Source organism: Plectrocnemia conspersa, unplaced genomic scaffold, assembly GCF_051122295.1.
Source record: "Plectrocnemia conspersa isolate PC_06_02 unplaced genomic scaffold, ASM5112229v1 ptg000001l, whole genome shotgun sequence".
NCBI lineage: Eukaryota > Metazoa > Arthropoda > Insecta > Trichoptera > Polycentropodidae > Plectrocnemia > Plectrocnemia conspersa.
Window position 1 is genome coordinate 30,513,606 of NW_028277165.1, and position 15,515 is coordinate 30,529,120.

At 34.1% G+C, this 15,515-nt stretch overlaps 3 protein-coding genes across 4 annotated transcripts; 2 read left to right on the forward strand and 1 right to left on the reverse strand.

Moving 5' to 3' along the window:
• The first annotated feature begins 883 nt into the window (after positions 1 to 883).
• LOC148239574 (3-oxoacyl-[acyl-carrier-protein] synthase, mitochondrial) lies at positions 884 to 2,360 on the forward strand. Its single transcript, XM_088189395.1, has one exon. The coding sequence runs from the start codon at positions 988 to 990 to the stop codon at positions 2,269 to 2,271; it is 1,284 nt and encodes a 427-aa protein (XP_088045521.1). The 5' UTR covers positions 884 to 987; the 3' UTR covers positions 2,272 to 2,360.
• On the reverse strand, positions 2,348 to 10,903 carry LOC148239575 (gametogenetin-binding protein 2). 2 transcript variants are annotated; one of them, XM_088189383.1, is made up of 6 exons: positions 10,726 to 10,903; positions 8,045 to 8,235; positions 7,832 to 7,975; positions 7,528 to 7,768; positions 6,181 to 7,158; positions 2,348 to 2,937 (listed from the first exon to the last, which is right to left on the reverse strand). In XM_088189383.1, the coding sequence occupies exons 1-6, from the start codon at positions 10,897 to 10,899 to the stop codon at positions 2,770 to 2,772; spliced, it is 1,896 nt and encodes a 631-aa protein (XP_088045509.1). In that variant the 5' UTR covers positions 10,900 to 10,903; the 3' UTR covers positions 2,348 to 2,769. The 2 variants fall into 2 exon arrangements, 1 of the variants encoding a protein (XP_088045509.1); XR_015810337.1 differs by lacking the exon at positions 2,348 to 2,937 and adding an exon at positions 3,960 to 4,750 and having other exon boundaries at positions 5,391 to 7,158.
• A 1,808-nt stretch (positions 10,904 to 12,711) lies between these two features.
• On the forward strand, positions 12,712 to 14,126 carry LOC148239576 (neuferricin). The gene is made up of 3 exons (XM_088189409.1): positions 12,712 to 13,068; positions 13,130 to 13,457; positions 13,519 to 14,126. The coding sequence occupies exons 1-3, from the start codon at positions 12,810 to 12,812 to the stop codon at positions 13,691 to 13,693; spliced, it is 762 nt and encodes a 253-aa protein (XP_088045535.1). The 5' UTR covers positions 12,712 to 12,809; the 3' UTR covers positions 13,694 to 14,126.
• Positions 14,127 to 15,515: the final 1,389 nt, after the last annotated feature.

Consider the following 15,515-nt stretch of genomic DNA (forward strand, 5'->3'; position numbering starts at 1 on the left):
GACGGCGCCGAAGTGAAAATACACATAGGCTATGATCATCAAGTAATTCTTCATAAACTTGCTAATTTCTAGCAACTCCTCTAATAAACAACAATACTTGAGAAGTGTCGAAAATATCTGTAGATTCGTCTAAAGCCAAGGAGACACTTCAGCCACCTATGATATGTTTTCGCTAATATCTTCTATTCTTCACGCCACAGTGTTATTTATTTGATCGAATAAAGTAGCTATATTTGGATATTTTTCTTCCTCTGCTTCGATCATGCATTGCTTGATTATTTCTTTGTTAGTGAATAGCTTTTCAGATTATACTATTAAATGCGTCACACGATAACAAGCTCGAGTTGCTACTACTTGTTCAGAATTAAATTTCTCGAAAATCAGCTGCTGGGATTCGACCAGTCGAAGTGTTCTAATGTCGTAACGAATGTTTTTCGAATGTTTCATGACGCTTCATATTATATTCTTTGAGGATAGCCATTCCTTATTTGCAAATTAAATATGTTGCCTTGTTTCCAGAATCAATAATGAAATATTGAAGCCATCATTGTTCTTTAAATGCTTTCCATGTATTATATAATTTCTAATTGTTTTAATTTTTGGTTATGGCTCACTGGCCTTTGAAAAATTGTTAATCCGGCCCGCCGATCCAAACCATTGTAACCCCCGTTTTAAGCTTTCGTTTGTCTCTCTCCCTGAAACTAATTTACTGATATTTTTATTTTATGTAAATGATATTATAAATTTATTTAGAAAATGTCCATAATAATAATTTTTTAATACATTGTAGAACCTATGTGACTATTTTTGGAACTTTTGCATACATAATGTTAATGGTCAAAAAAAGTTGCCTTACGACATCAGTCATCTGTTTTTGACATTTGAGGTTAAAATGCGGCAGAAATATTCCTTTACACTTTTTTGCTCATAAAAAAACGCAGTTATGATGAATCAATAATTTTTATTTATATTATAAACTGCGCAAAAATGGCTTTATCAAGCATTGTACCAAGAAGAGTAGTTGTAACGGGAATGGGAGTAGTTTGTCCTCTCGGAACTTCCACGAAAATCGTATGGGACAACTTACTAGCTGGAAAATGCGGAATTACAAAACTAACAGAACCAGAATTTCAGAACTTACCGTGCAAGGTAGCAGGCGTCGTGCCTAGGGGAAATGAACCTGGTCAATTGGAAATTGAGCAATACATTAGCAAGAGTGCGCTGAAAACTATAGCGCCAGCAACAGCTTTTTCTATGGTGGCGGCCGAAGAAGCTTTGGCAAATGCTAAATGGAAGCCAAACGACGAGAAGCTCAAAGAGAGAACCGGAGTCACTTTCGGGATGGGTATGATTGATCTCCGAGACGTGTGCATTACTAACAACTGTTTACAGCAAGCTTATAACAAAGTCAGCCCATTTTTCATACCCAGAATTTTACCGAATATGGCGGCCGGTCAGATTAGTATAAAATATGGATTTAGAGGTCCTAATCACGCTGTTTCTACCGCTTGCGCAACGGGAGCTCATTCTATCGGAGACGGTTTTAGATTCATCAAATATAACGACGCCGACGTAATGGTCTGCGGCGGAGCCGAGTCGTGCGTCAGTTCTTTGGCTATAGCGGGGTTCTGTAGGTTGAGAGCTTTGAGTACCAAGTATAACGACCGTCCGGAAGAAGCTTCGAGACCATTCGATAAGTTGAGGGACGGATTCGTGATGGGCGAAGGAGCGGCTGTTTTGGTCTTGGAAGAATTGGAACACGCTAAGCAGAGAGGAGCTAACATTTATGCCGAAGTGTTGGGTTACGGCTTATCTGGAGACGCTTCTCATATGACAGCTCCGAGGGAAGACGGAACTGGAGCTATATTATCGATGAAAAGAGCTTTGACGGAAGCGAACGTCAACACGGACGAGATCAGCTATATAAACGCACATGCGACCTCGACTCCAGTTGGAGACGTGATCGAATCTAGAGCCATATCAAAACTGTTCGAAAATAGTAAAAATCTGTTAATTTCTTCGAGTAAAGGAGCTCACGGTCATTTGTTGGGAGCTGCCGGTAGTTTGGAGACTTTGTTCACAGTCTTGTCTTGTAGCGAAGGTTGGGTTCCGCCGATACTAAACCTGAACGATACTAGCGACGTCGCTCCTTTGGATTATGTTCTGAAAGAGAAGAGGAAATGGGATTTTAACGGACGAAGGATCGCTTTAAAAAATTCTTTCGGCTTTGGAGGAACTAACGCTACGTTGTGCGTCGCTGAAATGTCATAGTCGATAATAAAATAAAGTTTATTTCCCAGATTCAATATTTGTGTATATTTATATTTTTATAAAATAAAAAAACACATTAGATTACCAAATATGTATTCAATTTTCGATAACCAATTACAATTTTTAAAAATCCTTTGTAGAACGTTTACAATTCCATAGACGAGCGGCCAGGAATGTTCTAGCGATTAACGATACATAATATATTATGAAACGCATTATGTCGAGTGAAACGATAAAATCATCATAAAAACGTACGTAACGAAAAAAATTGACAATCACTCTTTATGCGTATAATTTTATTTTTTAAACATTGAGCATTGAGCTTAAAGCGTAACAGTCCTTAATGTTTGTAACATTACGAGTTGTTAAGAATTGGTGGTTAAAAACTTCAACATGCCGTAACAGTATCAACGGAAACGTTTTGCTTCTTTATTATTAATTATTATACCACAAATACAAATTTAGCGACATAAGAGGTAATTTTACATCTTTCGATAATTACGAAATATTTTGTGGAGCGTTATCGCAAAACTGGGCGAATTTGTTGCGCAGTGTCTGACGTAACTCTTGACGCTTTTCCATTATATTGTGTCTAGACTTAAACTCCATAATTTCTTCTATTGGAATATAACTTATGCCATCGGTATCTTCTTCTATCGAGTTATCCTGAAATTAAATCATAAGCAAAATTAACAATATTAATAATTATTTATTTTTAATTAGTTGGCATATATATTTTTCTCAGAACAAATAACATGAATCAGCAAAAATTTTGATTCAAAGTTATACTTTGACTTTATGAAGTTTGACTGTGTATTATATTGTTTCCCCAATATGACCTACTCTGAAAATAAACACTAGTGTGATTTTTCAGGATGTTATAAATATAAGTCATAACAAATAAAATATGTTTAAAAAAAATTAACTTTCGAGTTTAACTGTTTAGTTTCTGTTATATTCACTCTCCAGCATTGGCGGGATTTAACGGATGCGAATGTTAATTCAAAATCGGGTCCAGGTGCTAATTGTTGCTGCAGTTCGTATTAAAATAAATCGTATTAGAGATAGATATTTTAAAAATAAACAAACCTCTAATCAACACTAAGGGCAAGAGAAAAAAGTTTGAATATTTGAACACAAGCATTATAAGGTGAACAAACGTCTTCAAAAATTGCGGCAAAGGACAAATTTTTGAAGTCGTTTGTTCTTACGAATTTTTTTCCGAGATGTTCTTTGAACAAAACTTTTGAAATGACTATTTTTAGCCTCCACAGCAATTTGCCCTCCTCAAACAAAAATTTCCGAAATAACTTATTTTTTTAAGCTCCCGCAGCAATATGACCTTTTTGTTTTTAGTATTTTCCCTTTGATATTTCCAAAAATATGATCACCTTAGTTATAAGCAGGGCTGTGGAAACACAGAGTCGTAAAAAATCGACCGATTCAGACTCCTTTTTATAATTTTCTTTAACACGGTTGAGTGCGCTAAAGAGCATTTATTATCCACGTTAAAAATAATCAAATCTGATTTAAGAGCTTCCATAAATGCTGACTTATTATTAGAGGCAATTCTTTTTTTATATTCAGTTTAAATCACAGACGGAAAAGGTAAAATTTAGATTTAGTACTATAAAATTTTTAGTCAACCAATGAAATAAGCATTTTCCCTTACAAGTATAATTATTAAATTTTATTTTTATTTGCTTTTCTAAATATATCATTATAGTAAGTCAATAATGGTGAATTAGGTAGTTTTTAAAATAATCTTATTATCCACAGTTTCCCGGTCACAGTACTTTTTAAAAAATAACTCTAAACTATCTGGCACGAATTCACTCTTTTTTATGCAGCCATTGTAAAACAATTAAAAACATTTGTGCAATTTAATTTTCAACAAAAAAGAGAATTCATAAAATACAAATTTCCGAGTTAATTCAGGCATGACCGGGAAGGGGTTAACATTGTTAAAATCTGAGTCAGACCATAAGATTAAATGACACCCCAGCCCTGGTTATAAGGAAAAGGATTGATTTAATACTGCCACTTATTTGCAAGGTCGCAAAAAAGGTTTGCTAATCTGGGTACTTATAAAATAAGACATCCCTTGAAAGTAAGCCCAAAAATTAAAATAAGAGCGAGAATTATTTTCAGGGATGCGTTTTTTTGCATAAACAGTAATGTACGAGGGTGAGGCAAGGCAAGACCATGTAAAGGTAGTAATAATTAAAAACACTACTCTATTATCTTGACAGTACAAATCAGGCATGTAACAAGAAAGCAAATAAGTATTTTAAAACGGGCATCACGCTTACAAAATACTCCAAAGTAGAGTAGCAGTATTGTATTTAGAATAGTGTAAGGGTTAAACCAATTATAATTAATTGACAAATGAAAGTTTAGTATAATGATGCACGTCTACCATTCCAGTAAATATACGAATGGACAAAATAGTTGCAAAATGCAAATATATCCATTGCAGCTAGGGATTCCAATCCCGGGACAAAATTTTGATCCCGGGATTTCGGTATTGCAATTAGTCGATCCCGGGATCAGTCCTGGGATAATTTTCATGTTATTTAATCGATAAAAATAATTTAAAATGAACAATACAATATATTTTTACATCTGTTTTTTATAACGTACAATGTATAAAGTACGTATAATTTTAGTCTTGGACTTAAAATAGAAAATAATATAATAAAAATAAAAAAGGGAAGGTCTTATATATTTATTTGAGAAGAAAAAAATGAACTTTTGACAATGTATGCACATACCTATGTACATTCATAGACACAATTAATTGAAAACATTATTTTGAATAAAACTCACGAAGTAACATCAAGGCATCAAGTGTTTTATCATTTAGCCTTGATCTGATTTTGGTTCCTAAGCAGCTTGCTGCTGAAAAAGCACGTTCAGACTCACAGCCTCAAAGATTCACAGATGACACGTGCAACTCGCGCAAGTTTGTACACGAAATATAACGATGTTGTCAATAATAATTCGATTGTGCTTGATAAATCAACCAATCCGAAAATTTCGGGATTATGTTTTATAATCCCGGGACTCATCGGGTATTGAAAATCGTTCGGGATCCCGGGATTGGAATCCCTAATTGCAGCGATTAAAATCGTGAAGAAAAATCGCCGAATATTTAAAGATATTTCACAAATGACTACCTTAAATTTTTCTGACTCTTTTTTAGGATCAACAAGGGTTAATTTTTAAAAACATACTAAGGAGGAACACAGTTACAAGTACGACATAAACAGATCTTCATCTTTTCAATGAAATCAAAACGTGGACTTTAGTTAATGTTTTGTGGTAGCATACTCAGTCCGATACTAGCCGTTTAACAGATCTGCATTTCGGGCATCTTCAACATCTGCTCTATTGTATTACATCTTTGGACGGCTCAAGAACCGATGGGAGAAAAAAGGTGCACAAGAGTCTGTGCAATCTGACAATAATTTTTTTATTATACAAGTAGCAATGCACTTTCTAAATGCCGAAAAACTTATAGAACACCATGAAGATTACATTTATTTATTTAGATTAAATTAAGACCATCGGAACAGGTTACCCCAATGCGTCACAATGGTCGGAATAGAAAAAGTATGTATGTTTTATACCTTTTCCGTTTAATAAAATACAAGTTTAGTTTATTCAACATTTTCACGATCTTGATTTGTGCTTTTTAAATACATGGCCTTGATCTAATGCAAAATAGTTTGTTCGCCTGTGCAAGTTGGGTCACATGCAAAAAAAATTGGGGCACTGTTGATATGTACAATAACAAAGTAGTTTATTAATTATATTAACCATAACATAGGGTTACTTTGATCGTCAAGTATTTAAAAATACCTTTGATGATCAAGCTGAAAGCGGTAATAAAAATAAAATACTCACAAGTAGCATCTCCTGAAGCGAAAACGTGAAATTGGAATTGGTGCATTTATCGATCTTGCGACAGTGGAGTAAGTTGTCTTTGTTCCCGTTGTCCTGCGTTTCGGCTATGCACTCGCCTCGGTCGTGGACGCAAAAGTCCTCCGAGCACGCGTCCTCCGAGCCCTCCGGCGAGCTGGGATGGCTCGACGAGCCGGACGCGATCTCGCAGCATCCGTTGTTGTTTTCCGACGAACAACTACAGTCCTGCAGACGGTCGCTGGAGGTCCAGCCGCCGTTAACGAGTCTTTTTGAATTGGTTTTGTTATTTCCAGAATGATTTTGTACACTTTGGCAGGAATGACAAGAATCGACACTTATCTCAAACTCTAAACATTGGTTATTATTTACTGGGTTATTGTCATATTTGTTATTAGCGACGCACCCGTCGCAATGGCAGTCACTTCCACTGGGCTCCTCGCCCCACGCTTCATCCAGCTTGCCCCCCTCGGCGGCCTTGCATCCCTTCTTCTTGCGCTTGCGAATCTTTTTCTGCTCTTTGCGTTGATGTTTGGCGGCTTCCTCCTTCGTGATCTCGTCGTAGAGCAGCTCCAGCTTTGTAATCCCGCACGTTCTCTCGACGGCCACTTCGAACTTGCGACATAAGGCGTCGATGGCTACGGCGGCGAAGACTTGACACGTGCCCTCTTCTTCTTTCAGTCGGAGCGATATTCTGTGGAGTCTTTCGTATATGCAGATTCCGAGACAAGTGAGCACTTCTTCCTGCGCGATTTCCAACGTCTTCGCGTGTCTTTCCCTGTCGCTGCCTAGAAACTCCGGTTTGGCCCGATCTATGAGGTTCTCGATGTAGTCTGTTTTCGCTTCCAAGTGTAAGTGTTTATTGAACAAACACCTTCTTATACCCGAATAAAGAGCACTAGAATATCCTTTGACTTTCTGCGGTTCTTTTTCTTCGACGAGTAATTGATAAGCTCGTACAACCTTTTTGTACAAAAAATAGCATAATTATACACGAAAAAGTCCTAAGACACGGGATCGATTATTACTAAATTCACTACGATTGATGTGGTGATTTTGGTTGAATTATCATTAGTTTTAGTATAAATAATTAATTAATGAAAAGCTAAATCTGATCTTCTGAATTTCAAGCGTCTTATTTTACATATTAATCTTATCTCTGTGACAGTGTTATCAATCTGTCACTCAGCTAACCAGCGCTCGTCAGTTAACAATTGATCTAAATCGGTTGAAATCGTAAGCAGCTAATTATGGTATCAATAGAAGAAATCACGAGCAAATCAGACAAATTTTCAGTATTCAATTACCTACCGATAACGTAATAAAATATACCTTTGTTCTGCATTCACCACAAAATCGATGTTTGTGTAAGTAGTTGTCGAGCGTCTCCTGTAACGTTTGGAAATTGATAAAGGTCACTTCTTCCTGACACTGTTCGGACATGCACTCCCAGACGTCCCTCCAAGCATGATCTCCGATGAACCTAGATCTGCTAGATTCCAACGAATGGAGAACGCACCTCTGACTCTTCTTAGACCTGGGTTGATTTTCGACCAGGAGCTGAAGACGGGAACTAAACAAACGCGATAAACGAACATTAATCACACTTCAGACGAGATAAATTCGATCAAATTACCTGTGGCCGTGTAACAAAGTGCACAGTTCGTTAGGAGACGCCAATACGCATTTGCTGATGGTGACCACGCCCTCCGGAGTCACCACGATGGGATCCAGCGTCGGATGACCAGATTCCATCAACTGATAGAACAAGCGTTCAACGCTAAAACAACACAGAGATTAATATACTTTGAACAATAATATTATAATCTGATCTTGGACAAACGCTCACCTTCTGCGGCAACCGACGCAGGGAACTGTCTGGTTCAATATGGTCAGTAAATCGTCGCACGTGACGCGAAATGCGTTTATGATCTCGTTGCTCGACAGTATTCGATACTTTCGAATGAACTCGCCTAGCTCGCGGCCTTCCACTTGTATGTTGTCGCATATGAGACCCCTCGTGTTGAGATCCATCACCATCTGATGATAAATTGCATAAATATTTAGATAATAATGCGATCAAGGTAGATAAACTGATAATAAATGATAATAACTATAGCGAGGAATTCGCATAGATTCTGATCTTACAAGGTCTGTAGAAAGTTAATTGGGTTAATAAACAATTTAGCACAGCAACTCGAACTATTGCATGACCTTTAGCTTATCAAATATTATTGTTATCCATTTCGCTGAATTTCAATATCTAATTAAAATTTGTGTGAGTTTAATAAATTGCTTTTGTTGTTTATTTTCTTAGTTATAAAATGTCATTCATATGGTTTTAAGAATAACACATTAGCAATTTTGTTATTAGAGTAGCAAATGTTGCATAAAAAATCTGATATAACATTGGACGTGTTATATTGAAAAAGTAGAGCAGTAATTATACAAATTTATAATTCTCGTCTTAAATTATTATATTATATATATAACAGTATTCTTTGTAATATAATTGAGCAAATGATCTGTACTAAGTTGACATTCTGATATAAAAGTATAACTCTTCTTTAGGGTTATCTACTTCAAGTTTTATTTAATTTACTTATTTCATATAAAAATAAAGTCTAGACAAGGAAATTTCCAATGCAATTATTGTTTCGAAACTACGGCTATTCTTTGCATATGGTGGGTTATATTTTGAGAGTAATTAATTATTAAAATCTGGCCAGATCTACAAAACACAAGCGTATTGTGCCTAATTTAACAATATTAAAAGCGGATATTAAAAAAGCAGCAAAGAATTCAACGGCGAATTCTTCTCTTAAGAAAAAATCAGATAGCCAGAATTATTAATTTTACCTTCAGATTACGACTTTTTTCAATCATTTACTTTTTTAGTTGAACCAATTGAACATGTCTGAATTTACTTGGACAGTTTTTTTATCATTTTAAAAATCACACCGAGAAATGCTTATTCATATTTTTTATTTACATACTTTGTGCGTAAGAGTGGATTGGAAGTTTGTTTGCTATTTCTTTCTTTCTATCTTGATGCACTATAAGGTCCAGACAGTTTTTGATCTTGTGATTTTATTTTTAGCAGTAATAGACCTCATTTGGTGGTTGCATCGATTATTATATTATTAATTTCAGTTTCATGTTGTTTTTGTAAAATTATTTAATTTATTTTAACCCTTACAGTGAAAGTGAAATAATGGTATGGTTGGTGTAGGCAAATCAGATATGATGAATTATGTTTATATGAATGGACAAAGATTATAACATCAAGAATGATTTTACTCTTATATTATAAATAAATATAATAGTAATGAAGGAACATTATCGAGATATCATAATAGAAAGCATTGAAAAAGTTTGGATGATGGAAAAAAATGATTTAGGCTTTTAATTTGTGCAAAGCTTTCTTTATATAAAAATATATACCGAATTATAAAATGCAGTAACTGAAATTCATAAACCTGTCTAATAAAATATTATATATATACAGAAAGTTTTGATATTCGAGCAATATGACGTTATCAATTGTAATGTGAAAAATTAGGGCTTATACATAAAAAAAAAAGATATTTCGTATTTTTGTAATATGTTAAGAACTATAATTACATGAACTCAATCAATCAATATTTGAAATTGACGAAAAAGTCGTTGAGAGCAACAATATTGACGGTTTGTGACAGCTACCACATAACTTCCCATGTCTATTATACGGATGACAGTGCATAATTTTAAAAGATTATAGTTTTTTAATTGAAAGCAAATCATTCAGTGTTCCAATTGAAAATAAAAATAAGCAAACTGAAAATGAAAGAATTATTATTAAAATTAACTTTTTGTTATTGATTAATACGAATAATATATTTTTGTTGTAAAATACAAAAGAAATTGTATCATTTAAAAAAATGCCACTCTAGCATTTCAATAGAAATGGTGAGTGCAACGGAAAAACGATTGCAAAGGGTTAAAATGCAATGATACAAATTGGACCAGCGAGTCCTGAGAGAATCTGAAGAGAGAAAATTATATTTAAAAATAATTCGTAGCGGCCGTGTTTGTTATTAATGTACTGATTTGAATAATATATATAATTCTTGGTCAGGAAATGACGTTGTCAATAACAAACTTATATATTTGGATAATTTGTAGGTAAACTTATTGTCTGGCGATAAGATTTCGAATTAGACGATTATAAACAAGACCTTGTAGATTAATAGTGATTCAAAAGAGAGAAAAAAACGCTGACTCACAACAACGTACGCGATCGCCATTTAAGAAAAAGAAATTGTTGACAAACGTCAAAATGGCCACCCGATTTCAGGTTATGTCCATCGTTTGCGCAAAGGTAAACCGTCGCGAAGTTGTTCTAGAAGGAAACGAAAATCGATGGAGACGCTGCTCTCGGAGGGGAAGGGGGCGCGGGGTACGACGTTCGAGGGGCGGAGGCGCGCGATGCGGGGAGCGGGGAGGGCGCGATTGGGAGACGACTTTCTCCAGGGCCGCCGCTATACTCACGGCGAGGGACTCCGAGACGAGCAGCAGGTGCTGGCGACGCGACAGGGTGACGGAGCGCTCCTCGCGACACACGCCCACCAGGCGCGACATGACGGCAGTCGGGTGCTGCGCCACTGCGCTGCGTAGGAAACCTTCGTGTCGCCGCGCCGCTCGGCCAGATCGCCGATTGACCATAGACAATCGCGCCGATCCGCTCCGTGGCTGACGCACCGAGCGGTCGTTTTCATATTTGCGTTTAATTTATTTTAAGGCGTTTCTAAATAAATCAAAAAATACCACTTCAAATTATGCTATGTAAAAGGTGAAAAAATATTACTCTTTAAAAACTGAAACTTGAGACGCCATCAAAACATTTTTCAACTGCGATTAGATAATAATTTTGCTTTTATGACAAGTACTTAAAATATGTTGAAAATATGTTAAAAATAATCTACTATCCTTCTTTATTTCCTCGAATAGCTTCCGCAGTATTCCTAATTGAACACAAATTATGAGGGTACCATAAAAATATATATATCTTTTTCTAGAATGCTATTTAATTGCATATCCGAAAATATAAAAATAAAAATATTACTATATGTACTATGTAATATTTAGGTGTGCTCTAAATCAAGTATGTTTAAAGTGGTTTTCCGTGGATATTAGTAATATTACTGTGGGGTCCCCGAATACTAAGCAAAACTTTATATTTGAAGCTGAAACTAAAGATTAGATAGTTAAAAAACCATAGTCGTTTAGATGTGTTACAGAAACAAAATAAAAACGTAAGATTCATTATATATGCATTTTGGTTCTGACAATCTATTCATCTGAAGCAAGGGATAACTGACTTCAAAACTTCTGAAAAATTCTGGTGCCACCCCTTCCCTGTTGCCCCAAACACGTTCTTACTGTGCTTAAAGACTAATCCATCGCTGGGCCTATTTGTGGTCATAGACCTAACCTCAAAATGACCCGGGATTGAGGCTCACATATTTTTCAAATTAAAATTCATTTAGTATTCTTTTCTTTATTTCCTTTTCTATTCACTCCCTAAATACAGGAAATGTTTTTAATCCACATCTTTCTATGTACGTGCATGCTTACTCAGAACAGACTCTAGGCAACAACTAGTTTTACGCATATTCAGAACATAAGCTAAAAAAATACAATACAAATTAATGTAATCTGATATTGGTACTTTCCTGTTATCGGAGTAAAATTTATTCTAAAATATATGTATTTATTTGTTTACACATTTTATTAATTTACTTACGATTAAAAATGTCATTTTTTAAAGTAGATTCGTTGCAGAAGGCTATTCATCGGGAATTCACTATATTAAACAATTAGACATTAGAAAAACTATAGTTTAAAAAGTGATGGAAACCATTAAGTTGCATAGCCGGGATAAGCGTCAATAGTATGCACAACATATAATACAAAACATGCACAATATATAGCATTTATAGAAAAAACTATTATTTTATTTTAAGGGACATGGACCGCAAACTGTCCGTGGAAGTTCAGTCTCAACTGTCTTGTTTTCTTTTAAATTTGTAGAATTTCTCTAATAGATTTTTTGACGCCGTTCATTCAACCAATCGGAGAAGCCAGCCTAAAAATATAAATACCAGTCCACACTTCGCCGGATCGACTCGAACGCCGCAGACATTTCGATCACGCTACCTACTCGAACCCAGACCAAGATTCGCCGATACTCCGCTATAACAACCAGACCCGAGCTTGTAACTCAAACATCGCTATCCAGATCAAAACCAGCCGTCAAGAACGCCAAAAAATCATTAATTTATGTAAGTTATTAGAGTGACCATAGACAATAATTCATATATAATTTATTTGAACTTAATAAACCTATGACCCAAAAATTTATTACGAATATATAAAATATGTAATTATTTGTATTAGAAAAACGTTTTTAGTTAATTTATTGTAATATTGGTCTTAATCATATCTCATTTTCATTAAATATAATGGTCTCTAAATGGAGTGCTTGGATCGTCTAGTAGTAGGTGACAGCTGTCATTTTCAAAATTGTTTACAGCTGTTGAAGAGTCGATAGCGAGCAAATAACGTAGTAAACGATGTTTTTAAAGTTGCTCGCTGCGCTCAGCGTCGTTTTGGGCGTTTATTTACATTACGCAGGTTATTCTTTAGATGATTTTATGGAAAAATGGATTCCTTCCGCCAATAATATAGACAATCTCTTCACTGATGATGAACTTTCGAAATATGACGGCGTCAAAACTCAAGATTTGTATTTGTCATTGATGGGAAAAGTATACGACGTAAGCAAAGGGCGCAGGCATTACGAACCTGGATCGAATTATAATATTTTTGTCGGTTCGTATAGAAATTTGTATAGAAATATTAAATAAACGTTAATATTTATTTTCTAATTTAGGGCGCGATGCTTCTAGATCGTTTATCACCGGCGAATTTGACGATCCCTCGAAAGAATTAGACGACGTATTATCGCTTTCACCTAAAGATTTAGTCGGATTGGAAACTTGGATGCAAATGTATGAAGAGCAATACGTCTATAAAGGAAAACTGATCGGTCGTTTCTACGATAGTTACGGCAGAGAAACTGAGTATTTGAGGCATGTCAAGGTAAAACAGGAAGAAGGTAAAATAGAGCTTTTTAAAAAAGAAGAGTTCAGCAAACAGTATCCGTCTTGTAACTCTGAATGGTCGGCAGACATCAGTAGAGTGTGGTGTTCTACCAAAAGGTATACATCTTATTTTTAAGAATCTATAAAAAAGTTGTAATTTGTACTTTATTTTTTATAGTGGAGGAATTGACCGAGATTGGGTGGGAGTTCCAAGACTGATGCATTCGCCGGGCCTCAGCGAGCCTCATTGCGTCTGCATTAATCCCGCAAATGCTGAGCACTTGAATAATCCTCAATTAAAAGTGTACGAAGATTGTGACGAATCATCAGATTCATGCAATTTAAAGCGATAAGATTTTATTCAATTTAAAAATATTAAATTGTAGCAAACAAAGCAAATCTTCATTAAGATCTAATAAAATGTTTTTCAAATTACTTAATTAGTATTGAAAGATGTAATGATTGACTTATTATATACTTTTTTCTTATTATAATCTAAAGCGCAACACTTGGATTTTAATTAATTAAATCGTATTAAATCACGTATTGTAATAAATAATTATAAATTTAGTAAAAATGATTTTTGTATGCATTGTCAAAGCAAAAATCTAAAAAAACAGACTTAATAGTGTTACTTTTTAAAATCAACTTTGTAAGTTTACAGCAATTTAATGTATTTAATTGTGTATTGTACTTAATAATTCCAATTTCTGCTTTTATATATATATATTTTAATTTTATTGTAATAAAATTCATTTTATGCTTTAATAAAAATTTATTTCAGAATCTATTTTTCATTTATAAATGTTTTTATTCATTATTTATCCAAAAATCATATCTTTTCTGTATTTAATAGGGCATTGTGTGATTACATTCGCATTGCTCTTTTTTATTAGGCTCATAAGCTTTCTTGTAACAGTTTTTATTACAAGCTTTGTTACTCTTCATGTAATTATCCCAAACTGGAATATTATTACAACAGTTCTTATCAAAAACTGGAATTTGGTTTTTATAGTAGTCTTTATTAAGAATAGTATTTTGGCAACAGTTTTTAGGCAGAGGATGAGGGCAGTCTACTTTTTGACAACAATTGTGGTGCCGTACGTGAGGATTTTTAGTCTCTTTAGCTGGTTCTCCTTCTTTAGACGGACAACAGCAAGGTTTCATGGCCGTCTGACAAAGATAACGAACGGAGCCTTGATGAGAGAAAACGTTGTCTTGGAGACCGTTTCTTTTGAATGCTGACAACGGCAGACTTGAAAGCTATATTATATAGCAAAAATTGTAATATTTTTTTATATTTATAGGAAATAATTTCTAATTACCTTTACTCCATCATCGTTATATTTGTAGCAGTACATTGGTCCACCACAGCAGGCTACGCAATTTTCTTCACTGTTGAAAGAAATTATGTTCAATTATATTCTATTATAAAGTATATATTCATATTATAAAACTTACGGATTCATTTTTTTGCAGTATTAATTTTTCTAATATATAATAATGAATTTAGCTCTTTTCAAGAATGTAGTTAATAAAATAATGATAAAAAATTCTTTTGTTTTTTTCTTTTATACCAAACTACCAAAAACGTTCTTTTTTTTATATATATTCAAAATTGTATTTCATATTTTAGGCCAAATATTGTTATTATTAGGTATTTAAATTTAATTTAACACTATTTACTACTGAAAGTATTGTTTTTTAAATTATCCAAATTTAATAATAAAATAGCGCATATAATCAGATAGTTAAAATTAAAATTATTCTGATTATATGTGCAATTTTAAATGGTTATTTTTTGCCTTTTGTATTGAAATAGTGAGAAAATTTTCGCTATGCAGCCAAAATTAATATCATACATCCCTTTCTTTAAGTGAAATATAAAATAGCCATTGAGGTGAAAACTATAAAGACTTGACTGAAACTGTCTTGTTGATTATCGGTTAAAATGGAACATTGTGCTTCAGTTAGAGAAACTGAAACCTTATTGCAAAGTATATAAAATTAGTTTCATAGTATTTATTTATATATTTAGACACTTTCTAGAGAAAAAAAATGACACTTGGATGAAAAAAAAATACTTTATCTTATCAATACTATTATTTATATTTTACCTTATTAATTTTATTTCTTCATATAAACTAAAAATATATTATAAACCAATATCTTTTA